The 23,561-nt window shown below is 50.7% G+C and overlaps 1 protein-coding gene and 1 pseudogene across 6 annotated transcripts in view; both read left to right on the top strand.

The window, feature by feature from the left end:
* KYAT1 (kynurenine aminotransferase 1) overlaps positions 1-23,561 on the top strand; it is a 34,106-nt gene that overhangs the window by 9,814 nt on the left and 731 nt on the right. For 3 of the 6 annotated variants that reach the window (XM_032165344.2, XM_032165341.2, XM_032165346.2), the window contains exons 2-11: positions 10,946-11,004; positions 13,548-13,695; positions 19,007-19,156; positions 19,237-19,323; positions 19,562-19,690; positions 20,453-20,573; positions 21,322-21,398; positions 21,527-21,616; positions 21,728-21,914; positions 21,993-22,072. In XM_032165344.2, coding sequence (XP_032021235.2) covers positions 10,946-11,004; positions 13,548-13,695; positions 19,007-19,156; positions 19,237-19,323; positions 19,562-19,690; positions 20,453-20,573; positions 21,322-21,398; positions 21,527-21,616; positions 21,728-21,914; positions 21,993-22,072 — 1,128 coding nt within the window. Of the gene's footprint in view, positions 1-8,724; positions 8,936-9,509; positions 9,690-10,945; positions 11,005-13,188; positions 13,266-13,547; positions 13,696-19,006; positions 19,157-19,236; positions 19,324-19,561; positions 19,691-20,452; positions 20,574-21,321; positions 21,399-21,526; positions 21,617-21,727; positions 21,915-21,992; positions 22,073-23,561 lie in introns of those variants that run through there. The other 3 variants (XM_032165348.2, XM_058444876.1, XM_032165343.2) reach the window with 3 other exon arrangements.
* Positions 13,924-17,452, top strand: LOC131384394 (small ribosomal subunit protein uS13-like; annotated as a pseudogene).

Below are 23,561 nucleotides of genomic sequence, written 5' to 3'. Positions count from 1 at the left end.
GGGATTTCACTGTGTTAGCCAGGATGATCTTGATCTCCTGACCTCGTGATCCACCCGCCTCAGCCTCTCAAAGTGCTGGGATTACAGGTGTGAGCCACCGTGCCCGGCCAATTCAACATGGTTTTTTTTTTTTTTTTTTTTTTTTTTTTTTGAGATGTAGTTTCGCTCTTGTTGCCCAGGCTGCAGTGCAGTGGCACGATCTCAGCTCACTGCAACCTCCACCTCCCAGTTCAAGCGATTCTCCTGCCTCAGCCTCTGGAGTAGCTGGGACTACAGGCGTGTGCCACCATGCCCAGCTAATTTTTGTATTTTTTTTAGTAGAGACAGACTTTCACCATGTTGGCCAGGATGGTCTTGATCTCTTGACCTCGTGATCCACCTGCCTCAGCCTTCCAAAGTGCTGGGATTACAGGCATGAGCCACCACGCCCAGCCAACATGGTCATTTTTATAGTCCCACACTACTGTGGAAAGTAAAGACTACCTGAATATGTATGTGTATGTGTATATATATATGTATGCATCCTCACATATGTATCTCCACAATTGATTTTATGTATTTATTTTTTGAGACAGGATCTCACTCTGTCACCCAGGCTGGAATGCAGTGGTGTGATTATGGCTCACTGCTGCCTTGACTGCCTGGGCTCAAGCAATACTCCCAGCTGAGCCTCCTGAGTAGCTGGGACCACAGGCATGCACCACCACACCCAGCTAATTTTTAAAAAATTATTTATAGAGACAAGGTCTCGTTATGTTGCCAAGGCTGGTCTGGAAATCCTGGGCTCCAGTCCTCCTGCCTCGGCCTCTCAAAGTGCTGGGATTACAGGTGTGAGCCACCACATCCAGCTTTCTCTACAATTTAAAAAAATGCAAATAGAGTTATATTGTTCTTCAACCTGCCCTTTTTGTTTGTTTGTTTTTGTTTTGTTTTGTTTTGTTTTGTTTTAAGACAAGGTCTCACTCTGTCTCCCAAGCTGGAGTACAGTGGCACGATCTTGGCTCACTGCAGCGTCAACCTCCTGGGCTCAAGCGATCTTCCCACCTCAGCCATCTGATTATCTGGGACTACAGGCACACACCACCACGCCTGGCTGATTTTTGTATTTTTTGTAGAAACAAGGTTTTGCTGTGTTTCCCAGGCTGGTCTCAAACAATGATCCTCCCACGTCAGCCTTCCAAAGTGCAGAGATTATAGTCATGAGCCATGTCACCCTGGCCTCACTTAATATATTTTTGAGGTTCATCTAAGTTACAGCATGTATCAGTACATGTTTCATTCCTTTCTGTGACTGAATAATATTCCATTGTACAGATATGTTACAATTTATCCATTCATCCATTGATGGACAATTTGGGTTTTTTTCACCTGTTGGCTATGATGAATACTGTTTTTTTTTTAATATTTATTTATTTATTTTTTTTTTTTTTTGAGACGGAGTCTCGCTCTGTCGCCCAGGCTGGAGTGCAGTGGCACAATCTCGGCTCACTGCAAGCTCCACCTCCCGGGTTCACGCCATTCTCCTGCCTCAGCCTCTCCGAGTAGCTGGGACTACAGGCGCCCGCCACCATGCCTGGCTAATTTTTTTTGTATTTTTAGTAGAGACGGGGTTTCACCGTGGTCTCAATCTCCTGACCTCGTGATCCACCCGCCTCGGCCTCCCAAAGTGCTAGGATTACAAGCGTGAGCCACCGCACCCGGCCACGGCTAATATTTTTTATACTTTTAGTAGAGACAGAGTTTCACCATGTTGGCCAGGCTGGTCTTGAACACCTGGCCTCAAGTGATCCGCCCGCCTTAGCCTCCCAAAGTGCTGGGATTACAGGCGTGAGCCACTGTGCCCAGCGACTATTTTCTTTTCTTTTCTTTTCTTTTTTTAAGACAGAGTCTCGCTTTGTTGCCCGGGCTGGAGTGCAATGGCGTGATCTCAGCTCACTGCAACCTCCACCTCCCAGGTTCAAGTGATTATCTCACCTCAGCTTCCCGAGTAGCTGGGATTACAGGTGTCTGCCACCACACCCGGCTAATTTTTGTATTTTAGTAGAGACAGGGTTTCACCATGTTGGCCAGGCTGGTCTCAAACTCCTGACCTCAGGTGATCCGCTTGCCTCAGCCTCCCAAAGTGCTGGGATTACAGGCGTGAGCCACTGCACCCAGCAACTGTTTTCTTTTGTGAATTTCCCATTTATATCTTTTTCACACTTTTTCTTATTGAGATGCTGGTCTTTTGTTGTCGATTTATAAGAATACTTGCATATTAAGGCTCATATTATATTAAAATGGCCCAATTACTTGTTTGTCTCCTTGATTAGATTGTGCGCTCCTTGGAGGAAAGGAAGGTATCCTATCACCCTTGTATACATGGTGGCTAGCTTAGGGAATGAATAGCACATAATAGGAATTCACTGAAGAGATGTACACTTACCATATGGCAGGCTCTGTGCAAGATGTTGAGAATAAAAAGATGAACAGAAGAGAATTTTTGTTCTAACAAAGCTTACAGTCTGGTGCAAGCAAAAGACATTCATTCTCATTCTGCAGGTTTATTGAGCAGCTACTCTGTGCCAGGTGCATAACGCCCATTGGAAGAGCCAGCCTATTAGGATGAGAAAAATGCCAGGACTGGGACTTTGCTAACCTGGTCCTGGGAAATCTGGGTGGGTCAGTTCCCCAACCCTGGTTATCAGTATCCCCATCAATAAAATGTGAGTAACTGGACCAAATTCTCTCATTTCTCATTGAGCATCCACCCATCTGTGCTGCTTTGGCTTTTGGAAAGTAGGAGTTAGAGTCCTGGGTTCAAATATTGGCTCTGTGCTGGGTGTGGTGGCTCACGCCTGTAATCCCAGCACTTTGGGAGGCCAAGGTGGGTGGATCACCTGAGGTCAGGAATTTGAGACCAGCCTGGACAACGTAGTGAAACCCCGCCTCTACTAAAAATACAAAATTAGCTGGGCGCGGTGGCTCACGCTTGTAATCCCAGCACTTTGGGAGGCCAAGGCGGGCGGATCACAAGGTTAGGAGATCGAGACCATCCTGGCTAACACGGTGAAACCCCGTCTCTACTAAAAATACAAAAAAAATTAGCCGGGCGTGGTGGCGGGTGCCTGTAGTCCCAGCTACTTGGGAGGCTGAGGCAGGAGAATGGCGCAAACCCGGGAGGCGGAGCTTGCAGTGAGCTGAGATCGCGCCACTACACTCCAGCCTGGGCGACAGAGCGAGACTCCGTCTCAAAAAAAAAAAAAAAAAATACAAAATTAGCCTGGTGTGGTGGCACATGCCTGTAATCCCAGCTACTTGGGAGGCTGAGGCACGAGAATCACTTGAACCCGGGAGGCAGAGGTTGCAGTGAGCCAAGATCGCACCATTGCACTCTAGCCTGGGCAACAAGAGCGAAACTCTGTCTCAAAAAAAAAGTATATATATATATATGTGTGTGTGTGTGTGTGTGTATATGTATATATATGTATATATACGTATATATATATGTGTGTATATATATGTGTATATATATGTATATATACGTATATATATGTGTGTATATATATATATAGGCTTTGCTACTTGTTAGCTGTGGCCTTGGGTGTGTGACTTGGCCTTTTTTTTTTTTTTGGTGGGAGAGGGATGTGGGGAGGGACATGGTCTTGCTCTGTCACTCAGGCTGGAGTGCAGTGGTGCGATTATGGCTCACTTCAGCCCCAACCTCCAGGCTCAAGTGATCCTCCCACCTCAGCCTCTCGAGTAGCTGGGACTACAGACGTGCACCACCACTCCCAGATAATTTATTATTTTTTGTAGAGATTGGGTCTCACTACGTTGCCCAGGCTGGTCTCGAACTCCTGGGCTCAAGGGATCCTCCTGCCTTGGCCTCTCTTGCAGGCGTAAGCCACTGTACCTGACCACTTAGCAAAGGAATCTTCTTATAGGATTAAAAGTGATGGGAAGCCAAGAGCAGTGACTCACACCTGTAATCCCAGCACTTTGGGAGGCCTAGGCAGGCGGATCACTTGAGGTCAGGAGTTCTAGACCAGCCTGGTCAACATGGTGAAACCCTGTCTCTACTAAAAATACAAAAATTAGCTGGACATGGTGGTGCACAACTGTAGTCCCAGCTACTCGGGAGGCTGAGGCACAAGAATCACTTGAACATGGGAGGCGGAGGTTGCAGAGAGCTGAGATCGTGCTGCTGCACTTCAGCCTGGGCAACAGAGCAAGCCTTTGTCCCCCAGAAAATAAGTAAATAAATAATAAAAGTGATGGGACCTGATTTCAAGTAGTCAAAATCGTAGAGACAGCAAATGGGCTGGGCTATGGGCCAGAGGGTAGAGGGATGTAATTGTTTAATGGGTACAGAGTTTCAGTTTCACAAGATGAAAACAGTTCCCAAAACTGTATACCTGTACATGATTAAGATGGTAAAGTTTATGATATGTGTATTTTACCAAAATTTTTTAAATGAAAAACTTTTTTTTTTTTTTTTTTTTTTGAGGCAGAGTCTCACTCTGTCGCCCAGGCTGGAGTGCAATGGCACAATCTCGGCTCACTACAAACTTTGCCTCCCAGGTTCACAACATTCTCCTGCCTCAGCCTCCAGAGTAGCTGGGATTACAGGCACCCGCCACCATGCCTGGCTAATTGTTTTTTGTATTTTTAGTAGAGACGGGGTTTCACCGTGTTAGCCAGGATGGTCTCGATCTGACATTGTGATCCACCCGCCTCAGCCTCCCAAAGTGCTGGGATTACAGGCGTGAGCCACCGCACCCAGTCCATACATTTAGTTATGTGATTCACTTTGAATTAATTTTTGTGTATGGGGCAGGGCATATGGTTCACGCATGTAATTTCAGCACTTTGGGAAGCTGAGTAAAGGGGTGGCCTGCCCCTCCACACCTGTGGGTATCTCTTCAGGTGGGACGAGAGACTGAGAAAAGAAGTAAGACACAGAGACAAAGTATAGAGACAACAGTGGGCCCAGGAGACCAGCACTCAGCATATCAAGGACCTGTACCGGCATCGGTTTCTGAGTTTCCTCACTTTTTATTAATTATTATTTTTATTATCTCAGCAAGAGGAATGAGGTAGGAGAGCAGGGTGATAATAAGGAGAAGGTCAGCAAAAAAACATGTGAGCAAAAGAATCTATGTCATAATTAAGTTCAAGGGGAGGTACTATGCCTGGAGGTGCATGTAGGCCGGATTTATGTTTCTCTCTGCCCAAACATCTCAGCGGAGTAAAGAATAACAGTGTGGCAGCATTGCTGCCAACGTGTCTCGCCTCCCGCCATAGGGCGGTTTTTTTCCTATCTCAGAATTGAACAAATGTATAATCGGGTTTTATACTGAGACATTCAGTTCCCAGGGGCAGGTAGGAGACAGTGGCCTTCCTCTATCTCAACTGCAAGAGGCTTTCCTCTTTTACTAATCCACCTCAGCACAGACCCTTTATGGGCGTTGGGCTGGGGGACGGTCAGGTCTTTCTCATCCCACGAGGTCATATTTCAGACTGTCACATGGGGAGAAACCTTGGACAATACCTGGCTTTCCAAGGCAGAGGTCCCTGCGGCTTTTCGCAGTTCATTGTGCCCCTGGTTTATTGAGACTAGAGAATGGCAATGACTTTTACCAAGCATACTGCTTGTAAACATTTTGTTAACAAGGCGTATCCTGCACAGCCCTAGATCCCTTAAACCTTGATTCCAGACAACACATGTTTTTGTGAGCTCAAAGTTGGGGCAAAGTGGCTGGGGCAAAGTTACAAATTAACAGCATCTCAGCAAAGCAATTGTTCAAGGTACAGGTCAAAATGGAATTTCTTATGGCTTCTCTTTCTACATAGACACAGTAACAGTCTGATCTCTCTTTCTTTTCCCTACACTGAGGAAGGAGGATCACTTGAAGTCAGGGGTTCAAGAACAGCCTGGGCTAGCCAGGCGTGGTGGCTCATGCCTGCAATCCTAGCACTGTGGGAGGCCGTTGTGAGCAGAACAACTTCAGGCCAGGAGTTCAAGACCAGCCTGGCCAGTATAGCAAAACCCCATCTGTAATTAAAATACAAAATTAGCCAGGCTATAAGTACAGTGTGTACTTATAATCCCAGCTACTCAGGAGGCTGAGGCAGGAGAATCACTTGAACCCAGGAAGTCGAGGCTGCAGTGAGCTGAGAAGGCACCACTCCAGCCTGGGTAACAACGTGAGACCCTATCTCAAAAAAAAAAAAAAAAAAGAAAGAAAGAAAATAAAAAAATTATATTTGTGTATTCCGTGAGATAGAGGTCCAGATTCATTCTTTTCTTTTTTTTTTTTGAGACAGAGTCTCGCTTTGTCTCCCAGGCTGGAGTGCAGTGGCGCGATCTTGGCTCACTGCAACTTCCATCTCCTGAGCTGAAGCAATTCTCTGCCTCAGCCTCCTGAGTAGCTGGGAGTACAGGTGTCCACCACCACGCCTGGCTAATTTTTTGTATTTTTAGTAGAGACAGGGTTTCACCATCTTGGCCAGGCTGGTCTTGAACTCCTGACCTCGTGATCAACCTGCCTCGGCCTCCCAAAGTGCTGGGATTACAGGCATGAGCTGCCACGCCCGGCCCCAAATTCATTCATTTACATGTAGATATTTAGTTGTCCCAGAACCATTTGTTCATTTGTTGAAAATATTATTTCCCACCCACCACCCGCTTTTTTTTTGAGCCAGGGTCTTGCCCTGTTGCCCAGGCTGGTATGCAGCGGCGCAATCTCAGCTCACTGCAACCTCTGCCTCCTGGGTTCCAACGATGCTCCTTCCTCAGCCTCCCAGGTAGCTGGGACTACAGGCACGTGCCACTGTGCCCGGCTAATTTTGTATTTTTCGTAGAAATGGGGTTTCACCATGTTGGCCAGGCTGGTATTGAACTCCTGACCTCAGGTGATCCGTCCACCTCAGCCTCCCAAAGTGCTGGAATTACAGGCATGAGCCACCACACCCAGCCTCCCCACTTTTTTTTTTTGAGACAGAGTCTCATTTTGTCGCTTAGGCTGGAGTACAGTGGCACGATTTTGGCTCACTGCGACCTCTGCCTCCCAGGTTCAAGCCATTCTCCTGCCTCAGCCTCACAAGTAGCTGGGACTACAGTCATGTGCCACTATGCTCAGCTAATTTTTGTATTCTTATTAGAGATGGGGTTTGGTGATCTCCAACTCCTGACCTCAAATGATCCTCCCACCTTGGCCTCCCAAAGTGTTGGTGTTATAGGCGTGAGCCCCACTCCCAGTTTTTTTTTTTTTTTTTTTTGAGACACAGTCTCGCTCTGTCATCCAGGCTGGAGTGCAGTGAGTGGCGCAATCTCGGCTCACTGCATCCTCCACCTCCCGAGTTCAAGTGATTCTTCTGCCTCAGCCTCCCAGTAACGGGGATTACAGGTGCACACCACCATGCCTGGCTAATTTTTGTATTTTTAGTAGAGATGAGGTTTTAGCATGTTGGCCAGGCTGGTCACAAACCTCTGACCTGAAGTGATCCACTTGCCTCAGCCTCCCACAGTGCTGGAATTATAGGCGTGAGCCACCATGCCTGGCCCCCATTTGAGTTTCTTAGCATCTTATCAAATAGCAATTGTGAGAGTTTATTTCTGGACTGTCAGTTCTATTCAACTGACTTATATATCTCTCTTTAAGCCAGTATCACACTTTCTTGCTTCCTGTATGTTTGTATTAAGCTTCCAAATTGTGCAGTGTGATTTCTTCTATTTTTTTTCTTCTTTTTCAGGCATTTAATTTTTTTTTTTTTTTTTGTGAGACATATCTCCCTCTGTCACCCAGACTGGAGTGCAGTGGTGGGATCATGGCTCACTGTAGCCTTGACCTCTCCAGGATCAAGTGATTCTCCCACTTTAGCTTCCCCAGTAGCAGGGACTACAGGTGTGCACCATCACGCCTGGTCAATTTTTGTATTTTTGTAGAGATTGTGTTTTAGTATGTTGCCCAGGCTGGTCTCAAACTCCTGGGCTCAAGAGATCCTCCTGCTTTGGTCTCCCAAAGTGCTGAGTTTACAGGTGTGAGACATATTGCCCTGCTTGAATTTGTTGATTGCATCTCCATGGTGTTATTTAACATGTTCTTCTGTCCCTGTATTTTAGTCATTCAACAGTGTGATCTAATTTAGGGCTGCTTTTACAGCAGGAATAATTTGCAGGTGGTGTATGTGTTTCCAGAGTCAGAACATGTTTGGTTTATGCTCTTGGTGATATTCAGGGCTATCAGTGATCCTCTCCTGGATCATTTTTTAATTAGAGGTGATTTGTGTTTTGAAAGGGTCACTTGGGGCCGGGTGCGGTGGCTCACGCTTGTAATCCCAGCACTTTGGGAGGCCGAGGCGGGCGGATCACGAGGTCAGGAGATCGAGACCACCGTGAAACCCCGTCTCTACTAAAAATACAAAAAAATTAGCCGGGCGTGGTGGCGGGCGCCTGTAGTCCCAGCTACTCGGAGAGGCTGAGGCAGGAGAATGGTGTGAACCCAGGAGGCGGAGCTTGCAGTGAGCCGAGATCGCACCACTGCACTCCAGCCTGGGTGACAGAGCGAGACTCCGTCTCAAAAAAAAAAAAAAAAAGAAAGGGTCACTTGGGTTGCTGGGGGGTCTATTGTGTATGAGTAACAGGGTTCTTACAAGGACAGAGTCGGATAATCGTGCAACAGAGCACTTGGTGCTATTCCTGGCACGCAATGACCGTATTGTTGTTGTTGTTATTGTTAGAGCTGTGTGTGGGGGACCCAAGTCCTGAGCTCAGAGGCATTTTCTGGCCAGGGCTGTCTCTTCCCTTCTCCTCTGCCTCTGGAAAAGTCTGCAGTGCCCCAAAGCTCTGGGAGGCATGTTCAGGACTGCAGCAGCCATCTCTGTGCACCTGGTGGGGCCCCTTTGGGGAAGGAAGGCTGGAGCCCCACTCACTCGGTGCTTGCACCAGACTGTAAGTGCCCTAACCCCAATACTCTGCCACCTGCATGGCCTGGGGCTTCTGGGGCCTGGCTCATTCCTGGCTTCAAAGCTGTGCATGAGCCTTCTCTTTCAGGGAGCCCTCTTTAACTGCAGCCTGTATGTGGGCTTCTCCCTTGCCCCTGCTTCTCTAGTCTAGAACTTGTAGCTCTGCATCTGAATAGTCGGCTTGGGCGCTGTAGGGTGCTGCTTCCTATGATCCCCTGTGCCCATCCCAGAACCCAGTACATGGTAGAAGCTCAATAAATGTCAACTGAGCCAGGCGTGGTGGGGTTCCCGGGCCATGGAAGACCTGGCACTTACTCAAATGGTCCCCAAGGCCCCTCCAGGACAGGGGGGCCTGGTGTTGAGATTACTGTGGCTGCCACCCTGACCAGGTCCTTGCCAGCTTCTCCTCTGACCTTGGGCAGGTACCTGAGCCTCTTTGAGCCTCAGTGTCTTCATCTGTTAGATGGAGACTGTTGTGGCACCTCTAGTGAGAGTGCAGTGGGAACTGAGCGAGGTGGAACTGAGCAAAATCCTGAGCCAGGGTTCACTGTTGGCCGCAGCAGGCGGCTGAGAAGAATGTTGGATCCCCGGCTCCACGGCCCACCAGCCATCTGGGACTGGCAAACTCACAGGAACGGAAGGTTCCTCAGGGACCACAAAGCCCATGCGAGGTCCCTGCTGCTGAAGGGATTCTGAGGACAGGAGGAGCCAAATTACTTATCCAGGGTCACCCAGCCAAGGCGGGTTAGGACCTGAGTTTGGTGGCTCTCAGGTCTGGCCAGTTTCTTTTTTTTTTTTTTTTTTTTTTGGTGGAGTCTTGCTCTCTCGGGTCAGGCAGGAGTGCAGTGGCATGATCTTGGCCCACTGCAGTCTCCACCTCCCAGGTTCAAGTGATTCTCAGTCCTCAGCCTCCTGAGTAGCTGGGATTATAGGCATGTGTCACGACGCCCAGATAAGTTTTGTTTTTTTTTTCCCAGACTGAGTTTCGCTCTAATGCTCAGGCTGGAGTGCAGTGGTGTGCTCTCGCCTCACTGCAATGTCTGCCTCCCAGGTTCAAGTAATTCTTGTGCCTCAGCCTCCCGAGTAGCTGGGATTACAGGTGCGTGCTACCACGCCCAGCTAATTTTTGTATTTTTAGTAGAGATGGGGGTTTCACCATGTTGGCCAGACTGGTCTCGAACTCCTGACATCGGGTGATCTGCCCGCCTCAGCCTCCCAAAGTGCTGGGATTACAGGCATAAGCCACTGCGCCCAGCCCCTGGCCAGTTTCTGCACACCAGTGGCTGAGGAGGGAGCTGGCCTGGGAGGAACACCGGGAGGGGAGGGGTGAGCCAGGAGCCAGGACCCTGGGACCCTCTGAGGACTGAATTAGTGCCTCCCTCAGAGTTAGGACATGGCCTTGGGTCCAACAGGCCTAAGTCTGAGTGTGTGTGTTGTGTGGCCTTAAACACATCACTCCCTCTCCTGCACCCTCCAGCCTCTGTTTTCCACCTTCTGTTTTCTCGTTGATAAGATAGGCCTGGCCAGGTCATTCAGGGAATGAAATGGAACTGCTTAGCAAGACCTCTGTAAGTGGAGGCTGCTGCTGTCACTGTTGCCATTATCCTCCCTCTCCGCTCCACCCACTTCCTGCTCCTCTTCTTTAACCCTCAGCCCTTCCTGAGTCAGACTTTATCCTGGCCAAGTCAGGGCTGTGTCTCAGGACACATGGAGCCAGGGCTGGTGGAAGTCTCCACTGGGCAGGCGCCAGGCAGCCCCTGCAGGTTGGGGAGGTGGAGGCTGCTGGAGTCGGGAGGAGCCAGGCGAGGGTGTTGGAGCATAACAGGCTTGGGAGGCAGGCAGAAACCTGCCCTTCTGCAAACTCTGATCTCTTCCCCCTCCTGGGAGCAGACAGGATGGCGCTGTGGCCTGAAAGCAGCTATCCCTCCTGTGTGCAAGCCCAGACCGCTGCACCCAGACAGATTCCATCTCTGACCTTCCACTTGTTTGTCTCCAGCTCGCCATGGCCAAACAGCTGCAGGCCCGAAGGCTAGACGGGATCGACCACAACCCCTGGTGAGCCAGCTGGGCTGGGGAGGTGTGTGGGTGTCCCCTCGGGCATGGGTTGGCCATCCCTGGGTTTACAGCAACTCAGTAGTACCCCGGATGGTGGCGGTACACAGACTGCCAGATTCCAGCCATAGTTCAGGAGAGGCAGGGCCCAAGGGAGTAGGCTTGGTTCGAATTTCAGCTTTCTCCTGCATGACTGTGGCACTAGGACAGGTGACATACCTGCTCTGAGCCTCATCTCCCCAGCTGCAAAATGAAGAATTATACCCACCTGGAGAGTGTTGGGGAGGAGAAAGTGAAATGCTGTCCAAAGCCATTCACCCAGGCACCAGGCTAAGCACTGTCCAGGGATGACTCTCTCACTTGGTATAGAGTCAGATAAACTAAGATAAGTAAGATAAGCAAGTAAGATACAGTCAGCTCTTCACTAGACATTTGCAGAGGTTGATATTGTTTTCTTTTTTGACTTGTTTTATTTTCATTTTATTTTTGAGATGGAGTTTTGTTCTTGTCGCCCAGGCTGGAGTGCAGTGGTACGGTCTCGGCTCACTGCAACCTATGCCTCCTGGCATAGGTACTCCTGCTTCAGCCTCCAAGTAGCTGGGATTACAGGTGTGCAACACAATGCCCAGCTAATTTTTTTTCTTTTTTTTTCTTCCCCCCCAAGACAGAATCTCACTCTGTCACCCAGGCTGGAGTGCAGTGGCATCATCTCGGCTCACTGCAACCTCCCCCTCACAGGTTCAAGCAATTCTCCTGCCTCAGCCTCCCAAGTAGCTGGGATTACGGGCATGCGCCACTATGCCGAGCTAATTTTTTTTTTTTTTTGTATTTTTAGTAGAGATGGAATTTCACCATGTTTGCCAGGCTGGTCTCAAACTCCTGACCTCGTGATCCACCCGCCTCAGCCTCCCAAAGTACTGGGATTACAGGCATGAGCCACTGCGCCTGGCCCTAATTTTTATATTTTTAGAGAAGATAGGGTTTCACCATGTTGTCCAGGCTGGTCTCAAACTCCTGACCTCAAGGGATTCTGCCCGCCTCGGCCTTCCAAAGTGCTGGGGAATACAGGGGTGAGCCACCGGGCCCAGCCAAAAATGACACATTTTAGACATATTTATTGGTATGCAAATTCAACTCAGCCAGGTCTTGACTCTGCTTCAAACTAGCCCCAAACCACATACCAGCCTCTTCATCCAGCTTCCCAGCCTTTCTCCCACCTGGAGAGGTGGCCACCAGGCAGGGCCAGAACAGAGGATTATGGGTGCAGAGATGATGTGTGCCTGGGCTGGTAGGGCCCTGTTCTGCCCAGAGTAGAGTCAAGAGCATAAAACTATGCTTGAGATGGAAGTAGAAAGGCTGGCTGGCTGTGCCTTGTACTAGCTGGGAGGCTTCAGGCAAGTCAGTCCACTCCTTATCCCCACAGTGGTCCAGGAACAAGACGTGCCCCACAGGCCATTGTGAAGGTTATATGAGCAGAGCGTTTAACCGTGGTATTGACGAATCTGAGGAGGAGTCATGCAATCTGTACAGGGGGTCTCAACTAGTATTTGGAAAGAATAGAGTAGGATAGGACAGGACAGAAAATACTGCAGTAGATTGCACCAAGAAGGATGAAGCTTCCATTCCATGTTTGTGCTCCACAGGGTTGATGATGCAAAGGTGATTTCTTGGCCGGTAGTGGTGGCTCACGCCTGTACTCCCAGCATTTTGGGAGGCCAAGGCGGGTGAACCACCTGAGGTCAGGAGTTCGAGACCAGCCTGGCCAACATAGCAAAACCCCGTCTGTACTAAAAATACAAAAATTAGCTGGGTGTGGTGGTGGGAGCCTGTAATCCCAGCTACTTGGGAGGCTGAGGCATGAGAATCACTTGAACTCAGGAGGCAGAGGTTGCAGTGAGTTGAGATTGTGCCACTGCACAGCCTAGGGAACAGAGCGAAACTCTATCTCTCAAAAAAAAAGATGATTTCTTCCTGTGGGTCATGGTGGAAGAACTTGGAAAGCCCCTGGGCTGATTCCTGCGATTAGCAATGTGCCTGACTGACCTAATCTCAATGCAGGGGACCAGCTGTGACACTCAGGCAGATCTTTAGGCCAGGACAGTTGCTGGTTGTCCAGTTTTTGTTTTTCTTCTGTGTGTGTTTTTTTTGTTTTTTTATTTTTGTTTTTGTTTTTGTTTTTTAAAACAGAATCTCGGTCTTGTTATCCAGGCTGGAGTGCAATGGTGCGATCTCGGCTCATTTCAACCTCCGGTTCCTGGGTTCAGGTGATTCTCCTGCCTCAGCCTTCCAAGTAGCTGGGATTACAGGCCCCCGCCACCATGCCTGACTAACTTTTGTATTTTTACTGAAGACAGAGTTTCACCATGTTGCCCAGGCTGGTCTCAAACTCCTGACCTCAGGTGATCCGCCCACCTTGGCCTCCCAAAGTGCTGGGATTACAGGCGTGAGCCACCACGCCCGGCTGGTTGTCCAGTTTTTCTAAACAGGCCGAAATCCAGGTCACCATGGAAGGCTGGGCTGGTGCTGATTCTCTGTTTGTTACCCAGGGTGGAGTTTGTCAAACTGGCCAGTGAGCATGACGTCGTGAACTTGGGCCAGGGCTTCCCGGATTTCCCGCCCCCAGACTTTGCCGTGGAAGCCTTTCAGCACGCTGTCAGTGGAGACTTCATGCTCAACCAGTACACCAAGGCATTTGTGAGTCTCTCCATCTCTCCTGGAGGCACTGGGGGAGGAAGGGGGCAGGGATTTCTGGACATCAAGCCCACACAGATGTCAGGCTTCAGGGGACAGAGCCAGAGGATTCTGTGTGACCATAGTTCGGTGTTTACTGAGCGTATCCTCTGTCCCAGAGCCTGTGCCTTGTGGTCTAGTGGGGATGGCAGACAAGAAGGCAGTAACGACAGGCAGTTGATACATGCTGTGATGGAGGAGGATGGGATACTGCGTGAGTAAGAAAGTGGAAATGAAACCTGGGGAGGGGGCTGGAGAGATGCACGAAGACTTCCTGGAGGAGGTGACACTTAAACCAAGTCCTGAAAGACGAGCTACTGATTGGATTACACAATAAATCCAAATGTTTTCCGGAAAGGACCACATAGTAAATATGTGACACTGCTTGGATTAGAACAATGGTTCTTTTTTTCTTTTTCTTTCATGAGACAGGGTCTCACTCTGTCATCCAGGCTCGAGTGCAGTGGTGCAGTCATGGTCCACTGCAGCCTTGACCCTGCCAGGCTCAAGTGGTCCTCCCACCTCAGCCTCTGGAGTAACTGAGACTACGGGTGTCCATCACCATGCCCAGCTAATTTTATTTATTTATTTATTTTTGAGTCAGGGTCTCACTCTTGTCACCTAGGCTAGAGTGTAGTGACATGATCACGGCTCACTGCAGCCTCTACCTCGTGGGGCTCACATGATATGCCATTTCCTGGGGCTCATGTGATCCTCCCACCTCAGCCTCTAGAGTTGCTAGGACAACAGGGGTATGTCACCTCGCCCAGCTAATTTTTTTTGTATTTTTTGTAGATACAGGGTTTCACCATGTTGCTCAGACTGGTCTCAAACTCCTGGGCTCAAGTGATCCTGCCACCTCGGCCTCCGAAAGTGCTGGGATTACAGGCGTGAGCCACTGAAACCTCATTCTGTTCATTCTGTTTTTTGGTTTTTTTTTTTTTTTTTGAGACGGAGTCTCGCTCTGTCGCCCAGGCTGGAGTGCAGTGGCACAATCTCGGCTCACTGCAAGCTCTGCCTCCCGGGTTCACGCCATTCTCCTGCCTCAGCCTCTCCGAGTAGCTGGGACTACAGGCGCCCGTCACCACGCCCAGCAAATTTTTTTTGTATTTTTAGTAGAGACGTGGTTTCACCGTAGTCTTGATCTCTTGACCTCGTGATCTGCCCGCCTCGGCCTCCCAAAGTGCTGAGATTACAAGCGTGAGCCACCACGCCCGGCCTGTTTTTTGGTTTTTTTTTGACATAGAGTCTCTCTCTGACGCCAGGCTGGATTGCAGGGGCACAATCTCGGTTCACTGCAACCTCTGCCTCCCAGGTTCAAGAGATTCTCCTGCCTCAGCCTCCCGAGTAGCTGGGACTATAGGGGTGCGCCCCCATGCCCAGCTAATTTTTGTATTTTTTTTTTTTTTAAGACAGTCGGCCGGGCACAGTGTCTCAAGCCTGTACTCCCAGCACTTTGGGAGGCGAGGCAGGCGGATCACAAGGTCAGGAGATCGAGACCATCCTGGCTAACACGGTGAAACCCCGTCTACTAAAAATAGAAAAAAAGTCAGCAGGGTGTGGTGGCAGGCGCGTGTAGTCCCAGCTACTTGGGAGTCTGAGGCAGGAGAATGGCGTGAACCGTGGAGGCGGACCTTGCAGTGAGCCGAGATCGCACCACTGCACTCCAGCCTGGGCAGCAGAGTGAGACCCCATCTCAAAAAAAAAAAAAGCTCTTCCACAGGAGGCCTACACGCCGCCGCTTGTGCTGCCGCCACGTCTCTAGTGATCCCTGAAAAGTTCCCGCATATTTTGCAAGTACTCAACACCAATATCGATGGGTGGCGGAAAATAGCCTTTGCCATCACTGCCATTAAGGGTGTGGGCCGAAGATATGCTCATGTGGTCTTGAGGAAAGCAGACATTGACCTCACCAAGAGGGCAGGAGAACTCACGGAGGATGAGGTGGAACGTGTGATCACCATTATGCAGAATCCACGCTAGTACAAGATCCCAGACTGGTTCTTGAACAGACAGAAGGATGTAAAGGATGGAAAATATAGCCAGGTCCTAGCCAATGGTCTGGACAACGAGCTCCGTGAAGACCTGGAGCGACTGAAGAAGATTCGGGCCCATAGAGGGCTGCGTCACTTCTGGGGCCTTCGTGTCCGAGGCCAGCACACCAAGACCACTGGCCGCCGTGGCTGCACTGTGGGTGTGTCCAAGAAGAAATAAGTCTGTAGGCCTTGTCTGTTAATAAATAGCTTATATACAAAAAAAATAGTCTCACACTGTCACCCTGGCTGGAGTCTGGAGTGCAGCGGCACGATCTCGGCTCACTGCAACCTCCACCTCCACCTCCCCGGTTCAAGCCATTCTCCTGCCTCAGCCTCTTGAGTAGCTGGGATTACAGGCGCCCGCCACCACGCCCAGCTAATTTTTGTATTTTTAGTAGAGACAGGGTTTCACCGTGTTGGCCAGGCTGGTCTCGAACTCCCGACCTCGTGATTCGCCTGCCTCGGCCTCCCAAAGTGCTGGGATTACAGGCATGAGCCACCGCACCTGACCGCACTCATTCTTTTTAATGGCTGCATACTGTTTGTTCTGTTGCCTGGATGTGCCATAATTTATTTAAGCAGTCCTGCACTGATGGACTGCTTCGGCTATCTCAGTATCATAAGCAATGCCACAGCAAATATCCCTGTGTGGACATCTTTGTATACATATGTATTTCCCTAAGATAAATTCCTAGAAGTAAAACTAGCGAATGAAAGGCTATAAATATTTATAAATACAATAGGTGGATATTGTTTAGAAACAGTGTGTGCCTATAATCCCAGCTACTTGGGAGCCTGAGGCAGGAAGATCGCTTGAGCCCAGGAGTTTGAGGCCAGTGCAACATAGTGAGATGCTGTCTCAAAAATAAACAAACAACTAAGTAAATAATGGCCCTCCGGTAAGGTTGACTCCCTTACATCCCTGCCAATAGGCTGGTCTCAGAGCTGGTTGGAAAGTTCCTTCTCTGATCAAAAAATAAAAATAAAAATAAGAAAATTTGGGTATGTATCTCTTTCTTGCTGCTTTTTCTTTTCTTTCTTCTTTTTTTTTTTTTTTTTTTAACTGGAGACAGGGGCCGGGTACGGTGGCTTACGCCTGTAATCCCAGCATTCTGAGAGGCTGAGGCTGGCAGATCACCTGAGGTCAGGAGATCAAGACCAGCCTGCCCAACATGGTGAGACCCCATCTCTAATAAAAATTAGCTGGGCATGGTGGCGGGCACCTGTAATCCCAACCACTTGGGAGGCTGAGGCACAAGAATCGCTTGAACCCGGGAGGCGGAGGTTGCAGTGAGCCAAGGTGGTGCCATTGCACTCCAGCCTGGGTGACGACAACAACAACAACAACAAAATAGAGACAGGGTCTCCTTATGTTACCCATGCTGGTCTCAAACTCCTGGGCTCAAGGAATTCTCCCACCTTAGCCTCCCCAAGTGCTGGGATTACAGGCATGAGCCACTGCGCCCAGCCTCATTAAATATTTTACCTCTTTCTTGTATGTTGCAATATTTTTCTCTTCCTGTTTTGACTTTGCTCATGGTGCCTTTTATTTTTATTTAATTAATTAATTTATTGTCTAAGACAGAGTCTCAATTTTATTACCCAGACTGGTGTGATCATAGCTCATTTCAGCCTTGATCTCCTGGGCTCAAGCAATCCTCCTGCCTCAGCCTCCCGAGTACCTGGGACTACAGGCACGTGACACCATACCTGGATAATTTTTTTGATTTTCCGTCAGTAGAGACGGAGTCCCTCTGTGTTGCCCAGGCTGTTCTCAAACTCCTGGCCTCAGGCAACTCTCCTGTCTCATTCTCCCAAATGCTAGGATTACAGGCATGAGCCACTGTGCCTGGCCTGTGCCTCTTGTTGTACAGAAAATTTTTATTTTTGTATGGCCAAATCTGGTTTAGTGAGTTACTGAGTCAAGTTCTAGACAAGGTTTTGATCACTTGGCTTAGCCTTGAGTATTTTTGTTTTGTGTTGTTTGTTTGTTTGTTTGTTTTTGAGATGGAGTCTTGCTCTGTTGCCCAGGCTGGAGTGCAGTGGCGCAATCTCGGCTCACTGCAAGCTCCGCCTCCCGGGTTCACACCATTCTCCTGCCTCAGCCTCCCGAGTAGCTGGGACTATAGGTGCCCGCCACCACGCCCAGCTAATTTTTTGTATTTTTAGTAGAGATGGGGTTTTACCTTCAGTATTTTATAAGTGTCCTCAGCAAACAAGTTTCTGGATCTAATCTTCCTCTCAAAAAGGGGTGCTTACAAAGCTGCAACATGAGGTTCCTGACCCTCAACTGTGTGTGACTTTAGACAAGTAATTTCTTTTCTCTGGGTCTCTATTTTTCTACCTGTCAAATAGTGGGGATCAAGCCAGGCGCGGTGGCTCACATCTGTAATCCCAGCACTTTGGGAGGCCAAGGCAGGCGGATTACCCAAGGTCAGAAGTTCGAAATCAGCCTGGCCAACATGGTGAAACCCCGTCTCCACTAAAAATATAAAAATTAACCAGGCATGGTGGTGCGTGCCTGTAGTCCCAGCTACTTGGGAGACTGAGGCAAGAGAATCACTTGAACTCAGGAGGCGGAGGTTGCAGGGAGCCGCGATTGTGTCACTGCACTCCAACCTGGGTGACATGAGTGAGACCTTGTCTCAAAATAAATAAATAAATAAATAAAAGCCTCTCCTGCAAAGCTGCTGGGAGGATCAAGTGGGCACAAACATGCTTCTTAAACTTAGAGATGTGGAAAGTGGGGAGTTTCTACTGCCTTGCGGGCTCTTGGACTGAGGTTCATGGAGGCAAGCACTTCTCTGGTTCTCTGCTAAATCCCTGCCCTGGGCTCCGGGCCTGGCACAGAACAGGCCCTATGGCAAATGCTGGTGGAGGAGATGGAGGAGCTTAGCACTGGATATCTGAGTCAGTGCAGGCCTGGTGGTTGGGACCCTGGCGTCTGGGGCCATATAGATTGTGTGACCTTTACCTCCCAGAGTACACAGGATCACAATAGCACCTGCCCCTGGGTTGTTGAGAGGATGAGATCAAAGAAATCCCACAAATAGCTTGGTGTGTAGAGGAATCCAGAGTGTTGAAAGCTGATCTATTCCACGTTCCCTGGGGCCCAGACTACCGGTACCTGACTCTGCCCCCAGGCCTGCTGCTGGAAGGTGCTAGAATTGCCTGGATACACCTGGGCCAGAGGATGGGCCCAGGCTGAGCTGGACAGTTGACCCCTGCTGTCCTGGCAGGGTTACCCACCACTGACGAAGATCCTGGCAAGTTTCTTTGGGAAGCTGCTGGGTCAGGAGATGGACCCGCTCAGGAATGTGCTGGTGACCATTGGTGGCTATGGGGCCCTGTTCACAGCCTTCCAGGCCCTGGTGGACGAAGGAGACGAGGTGAGTGGGCAAGACTTGGGCTGAGTGGGACTGAGAGGTCAGGGCCGTGCTGACTCCAGCTGATTTGACCCTTATATCAGGTCATCATCATCGAACCCTTTTTTGACTGCTACGAGCCCATGACAATGATGGCAGGGGGTCGCCCTGTGTTTGTGCCCCTGAAGCCGGTAAGGATGCTAGGTAGAGGATGGATGGGCAGAGGGATACAAGGCGTGGGCTGAGTTGGACCCTGGGAGTTGGAAAAGGAGGAAGGAAGTGAAGGAAGCCAGTTCCCCTAAGCTGGGAGGGCAGAGGGGAGGTGTGTGTGTTGGGATCCCAGGGGAGAGAATGTGGGGATAGATGCTGGGGGAAGACCTGCATGTCAGGTGGGTAAATGGTACCACCCCGTGCCACCTGCTCTTGCAGGGTCCTATCCAGAATGGAGAACTGGGTTCCAGCAGCAACTGGCAGCTGGACCCCACGGAGCTGGCCAGCAAATTCACATCACGCACCAAAGCCCTGGTCCTCAACACCCCCAACAACCCCCTGGGCAAGGTACTGGAGGGACCTCCTTCCCTGGCCCCCTGTGGACCTGGTAATGTCTCTTGCACTGTTACTGAGTTGCTGCTATGGGGCCTCCGTTTCTTCATTTGTGTGTGGGAGGGCCACACACAATGAGCTCTGAGGACCAAGACTCCAGAGGTCCCAGGACAGGGGCAGGAATCCCCAGGGAAGGCCTGAGGGCTGGGACAGTGAACTGGGCTGGGAGCCACCATCACTTCCCAGTGACCCTGGAATAGTGACTATGCCTCTCGAAGTATCTCATCTGTAATGTGGGAACCTGATGGAACTGACCTCGTGGTCAGTGTTGGAGGGATCCAATGCGATGGTGCAGAACAGCCCTTAGCACTGGGCTTGGCTGTATTCGCCATTTATTTATTTTTTCGAGATGAAGTCTCACTCTGTCTCCCAGGCTGGAGTGCAGTGGCGTGATCTTGGCTCATTGCAACCTCTGCCTCCTGGGTTCAAGCAATTCTCCTGCCTCAGCCTCCCGAGTAGCTGGGATTACAGGCACCTGCCACCCTGCCCAGCTAATTTTTGTGTTTTTAGTAGAGACGGGGTTTCTCTGTATTGGCCAGGCTGGTCTCAAACTCCTGACCTCCAGTGTTCCACCCACCTCAGCCTCCCAGAGTGCTAGGATTACAGGCGTGAGCCACCGCACCTGGCCACAGCTGTGTTCTTTAACCTCTCTGAGTAGGCCTCTGTGTTTGGGGACGGTCCCAACTGCAGGTCTGTGCTCTCCTTGGGCATCCATAGGTGTTCTCCAGGGAAGAGCTGGAGCTGGTGGCCAGCCTGTGCCAGCAGCATGATGTGGTGTGTATCACTGATGAAGTCTACCAGTGGATGGTCTACGATGGGCACCAGCACATCAGCATTGGTGAGCCAAGCCAGCCTGGGGCCCCTCCCCTGCACATTGGTGGGAGGGCCTTGACCCCACCTGAGAGTCAGCGCAGGCCTGGTAGTTAGAACCCAGGGTTCTGGAGCCCTGCAGATCCTGTGACCTTTGCCTCCCAGAGTACACAATGTCACAATAACACCTGCCTCCCTGGTTGTCGAAAGGATGAGGTCAAAGAAATCCTATGCCGGGCATGGTGGCTCACACCTGTAATCCCAGCACTTTGGGAGGCTGAGGCTGGCAGATCACTTGAGGTCAGGAGTTTGAGACCAGCCTGGCCAACATGGTGAAACCCCATCTGTACTAAAAGTACAAAAATTAGCTGGGCATGGTGGCGCGTGCCTGTAGTCCCAGCTACTCAGGAAGCTGAGGTAGGAGGATCACTGGAACCTGGGAGGCGGAGGTTGCAGTGAGGCAAGATGGCGCCATTGCATTCCTGCCTGGGCAACAGAGCGAGACTCCATCAAGCAAGCAAGCAAGCAAGAAGGGAGGAAGGGAGGGAGGGAGGGAGGGAAGGAGGGATGGAGGGAGGGAGGGAAGGAGGGAAGGAGGGGTGGAGGGAGGGAGGGAAGGAAGGAAGGAAGAAAGGAAGGAAGTTCTGCAAATAGCTTAGTATGTAGAGGAATCCAGGATGTCGAAAGCCTATGTGTGTCCCCTGGGGCCCAGACCACCATCCTCCCCCATCGCCCCCACCCCAGTCTCAGCAGCTGTTCTATTCGGCCTTGGGCAGCCAGCCTCCCTGGCATGTGGGAACGGACCCTGACCATCGGCAGCGCGGGCAAGACCTTCAGCGCCACTGGCTGGAAGGTGAGTTGCTGAGGGTGGGAGGTCACCACCCCCTGCAAGATCCTTGGCAAGTGAGGTAGGCCTGGGAATGAAGAAGGCTTTAGCCAGGCCTGGAAGGACCTCCCCGCCTACCTGCGCCCCTGCTCCAGGTGGGCTGGGTCCTGGGTCCAGATCACATCATGAAGCACCTGCGGACCATGCACCAGAACTCCATCTTCCACTGCCCCACACAGAGCCAGGTGAAGAGGGGCAGGACGTCATGGGGGAGTCAGGGGACAACAAAAGAGCCCAGGCTGGCCCCCGCGTCAGGGAACAGCTGATCTATCTGTGTGTCCATCTGCCCTGCCTAGGCTGCAGTAGCCGAGAGCTTTGAGCGGGAGCAGCTGCTCTTCCGCCAACCCAGCAGCTACTTTGTGCAGTTCCCGCAGGCCATGCAGCGCTGCCGTGACCACATGATACGCAGCCTACAGTCAGTGGGCCTGAAGCCCATCATCCCTCACGGCAGCTACTTCCTCATCACAGACATCTCAGACTTCAGTGAGTGAGACGGGCCGGTCTGGGCAGGGCGCAGGGGCTGGAGGCTGCAGGGGGCTCAGTGTGGCCGTTGTCTCCCAGAAAGGAAGATGCCTGACTTGCCTGGAGCTGTGGATGAGCCCTATGACAGACGCTTCGTCAAGTGGATGATCAAGAACAAGGTGGGCTGGGCCTCTGCCAGGCAGCCACGTATGGTTTCACAGGTTGTGTGCTGCTCAAGGGTGCCCAGGCAAGAGGCTCCTGGGCTAGATCTTAGTCCAGCCTCTGCCGTGAACTTTGGGGCAGGGTTGTATCCACTTCAAAGAACGAGCAGCCTGTTTCTTTCTTTTTTTTTTGGTTGAGATGGAGTCTCACTCTGTCGCCCAGGCTGGAGTGCAGTGGCGCTATCTCAGCTCACTGCAAGCTCCGCCCCCCAGTTTCACGCCATTCTCCTGCCTCAGCCTCCCGAGTAGTTGGGACCACAGGCACCCGCCACCACGCCCAGCTAATTGTTTTGTATTTTTAGTAGAGATGGGGTTTCACCATGTTAGCCAGGATGGTCTTGATCTCCTGACCTCGTAATCCGCCTGCCTCAGCCTCCCAAAGTGCTGGGATTACAGGCGTAAGCCACCGCACCTGGCCTTTTTTTTATTTTATTTTTTTGAGACAGAGTCTCACTCTGTCGCCTAGGCTAGAGTGCAGTGGCGCAATCTCAGCACACTGCAACCTCCACCTCCAGGGTTCAAGCGATTCTCCTCCCTTAGCCTCCTGAGTAGCTGGGTAGCTGGGATTACAGGCATGTACAACCACACCTGGCTAATTTTTGTATTTTTAGTAGAGACGGGGATTCACCATGTTGGTCAGGCTAGTCTCCAACTCCTGACCTCAGGTGATCCACTCCCCTTGGCCTCCCAAAGTGCTGGGATTACAGGCGTGAGCCACCGTGCCTGGCCCGAGGAACCTGTTTCTAACTTGCACAGAGATGCTGTGTGGGCTGGCAGGATTTCCTGCCTCTTTGGATCTCCATCTTCCCATCTGTACAGTGAGGAGTTGGCCCATTAACTCTGAGGTCCATCCAGGTTCGATCTGTGACTCTAAGGCTTTGTTCTTCTCTGGCTCTGCCCTGACCTGCTCCATGATCCTCCCTCTCTCAGCCTCCATCTGCCCTCTATACCCAGGGAGGGACTTGGAATGATGTTCTGGGATTCTTTTCTTCTGACTTTGTGTTTGTTTTTGTTTTGGATGAATTTTCTCTCCTTCGCCCAGGCTGCAGTGAAGTGGCGCAATCTCGGCTCACTGCAACCTCCACCCCTGGGTTCAAGCAATTCTCCTGCCTCAGCCTCCCAAGTAGCTGGGATTACAGGCATGTGCCACAACGCCTAGCTAATTTTTGTATTTTTAGTAGAGATGGGGTTTGGCCATGTTGGCTAGGCTGGTCTTGAACTCCTGACCTCAGGTGATCCACCCGTCTCAGCCTCCCAAAGTGCTGGGATTATAGGCGTGAGCCACCGCACCTGGCCTTGTTCCTCTGACTTTGATGCAGCACTAGGTGCTGGATTGGAGCTGACTCTCCTTCCCTTCCTGGTCGTGGGAACCTCTCTGTCCCTTCCTGGTCGTGGGAACCTCTCTGTCCCTTCCTGAGCCAAGGCCTACTGGTCCACAAGGCCGTGT

The sequence above is a fragment of the Hylobates moloch genome, unplaced genomic scaffold (assembly GCF_009828535.3).
Source record: "Hylobates moloch isolate HMO894 unplaced genomic scaffold, HMol_V3 SCAFFOLD_10, whole genome shotgun sequence".
Lineage (NCBI taxonomy): Eukaryota > Metazoa > Chordata > Mammalia > Primates > Hylobatidae > Hylobates > Hylobates moloch.
This window is presented reverse-complemented; position numbering and strand designations above follow the sequence as displayed.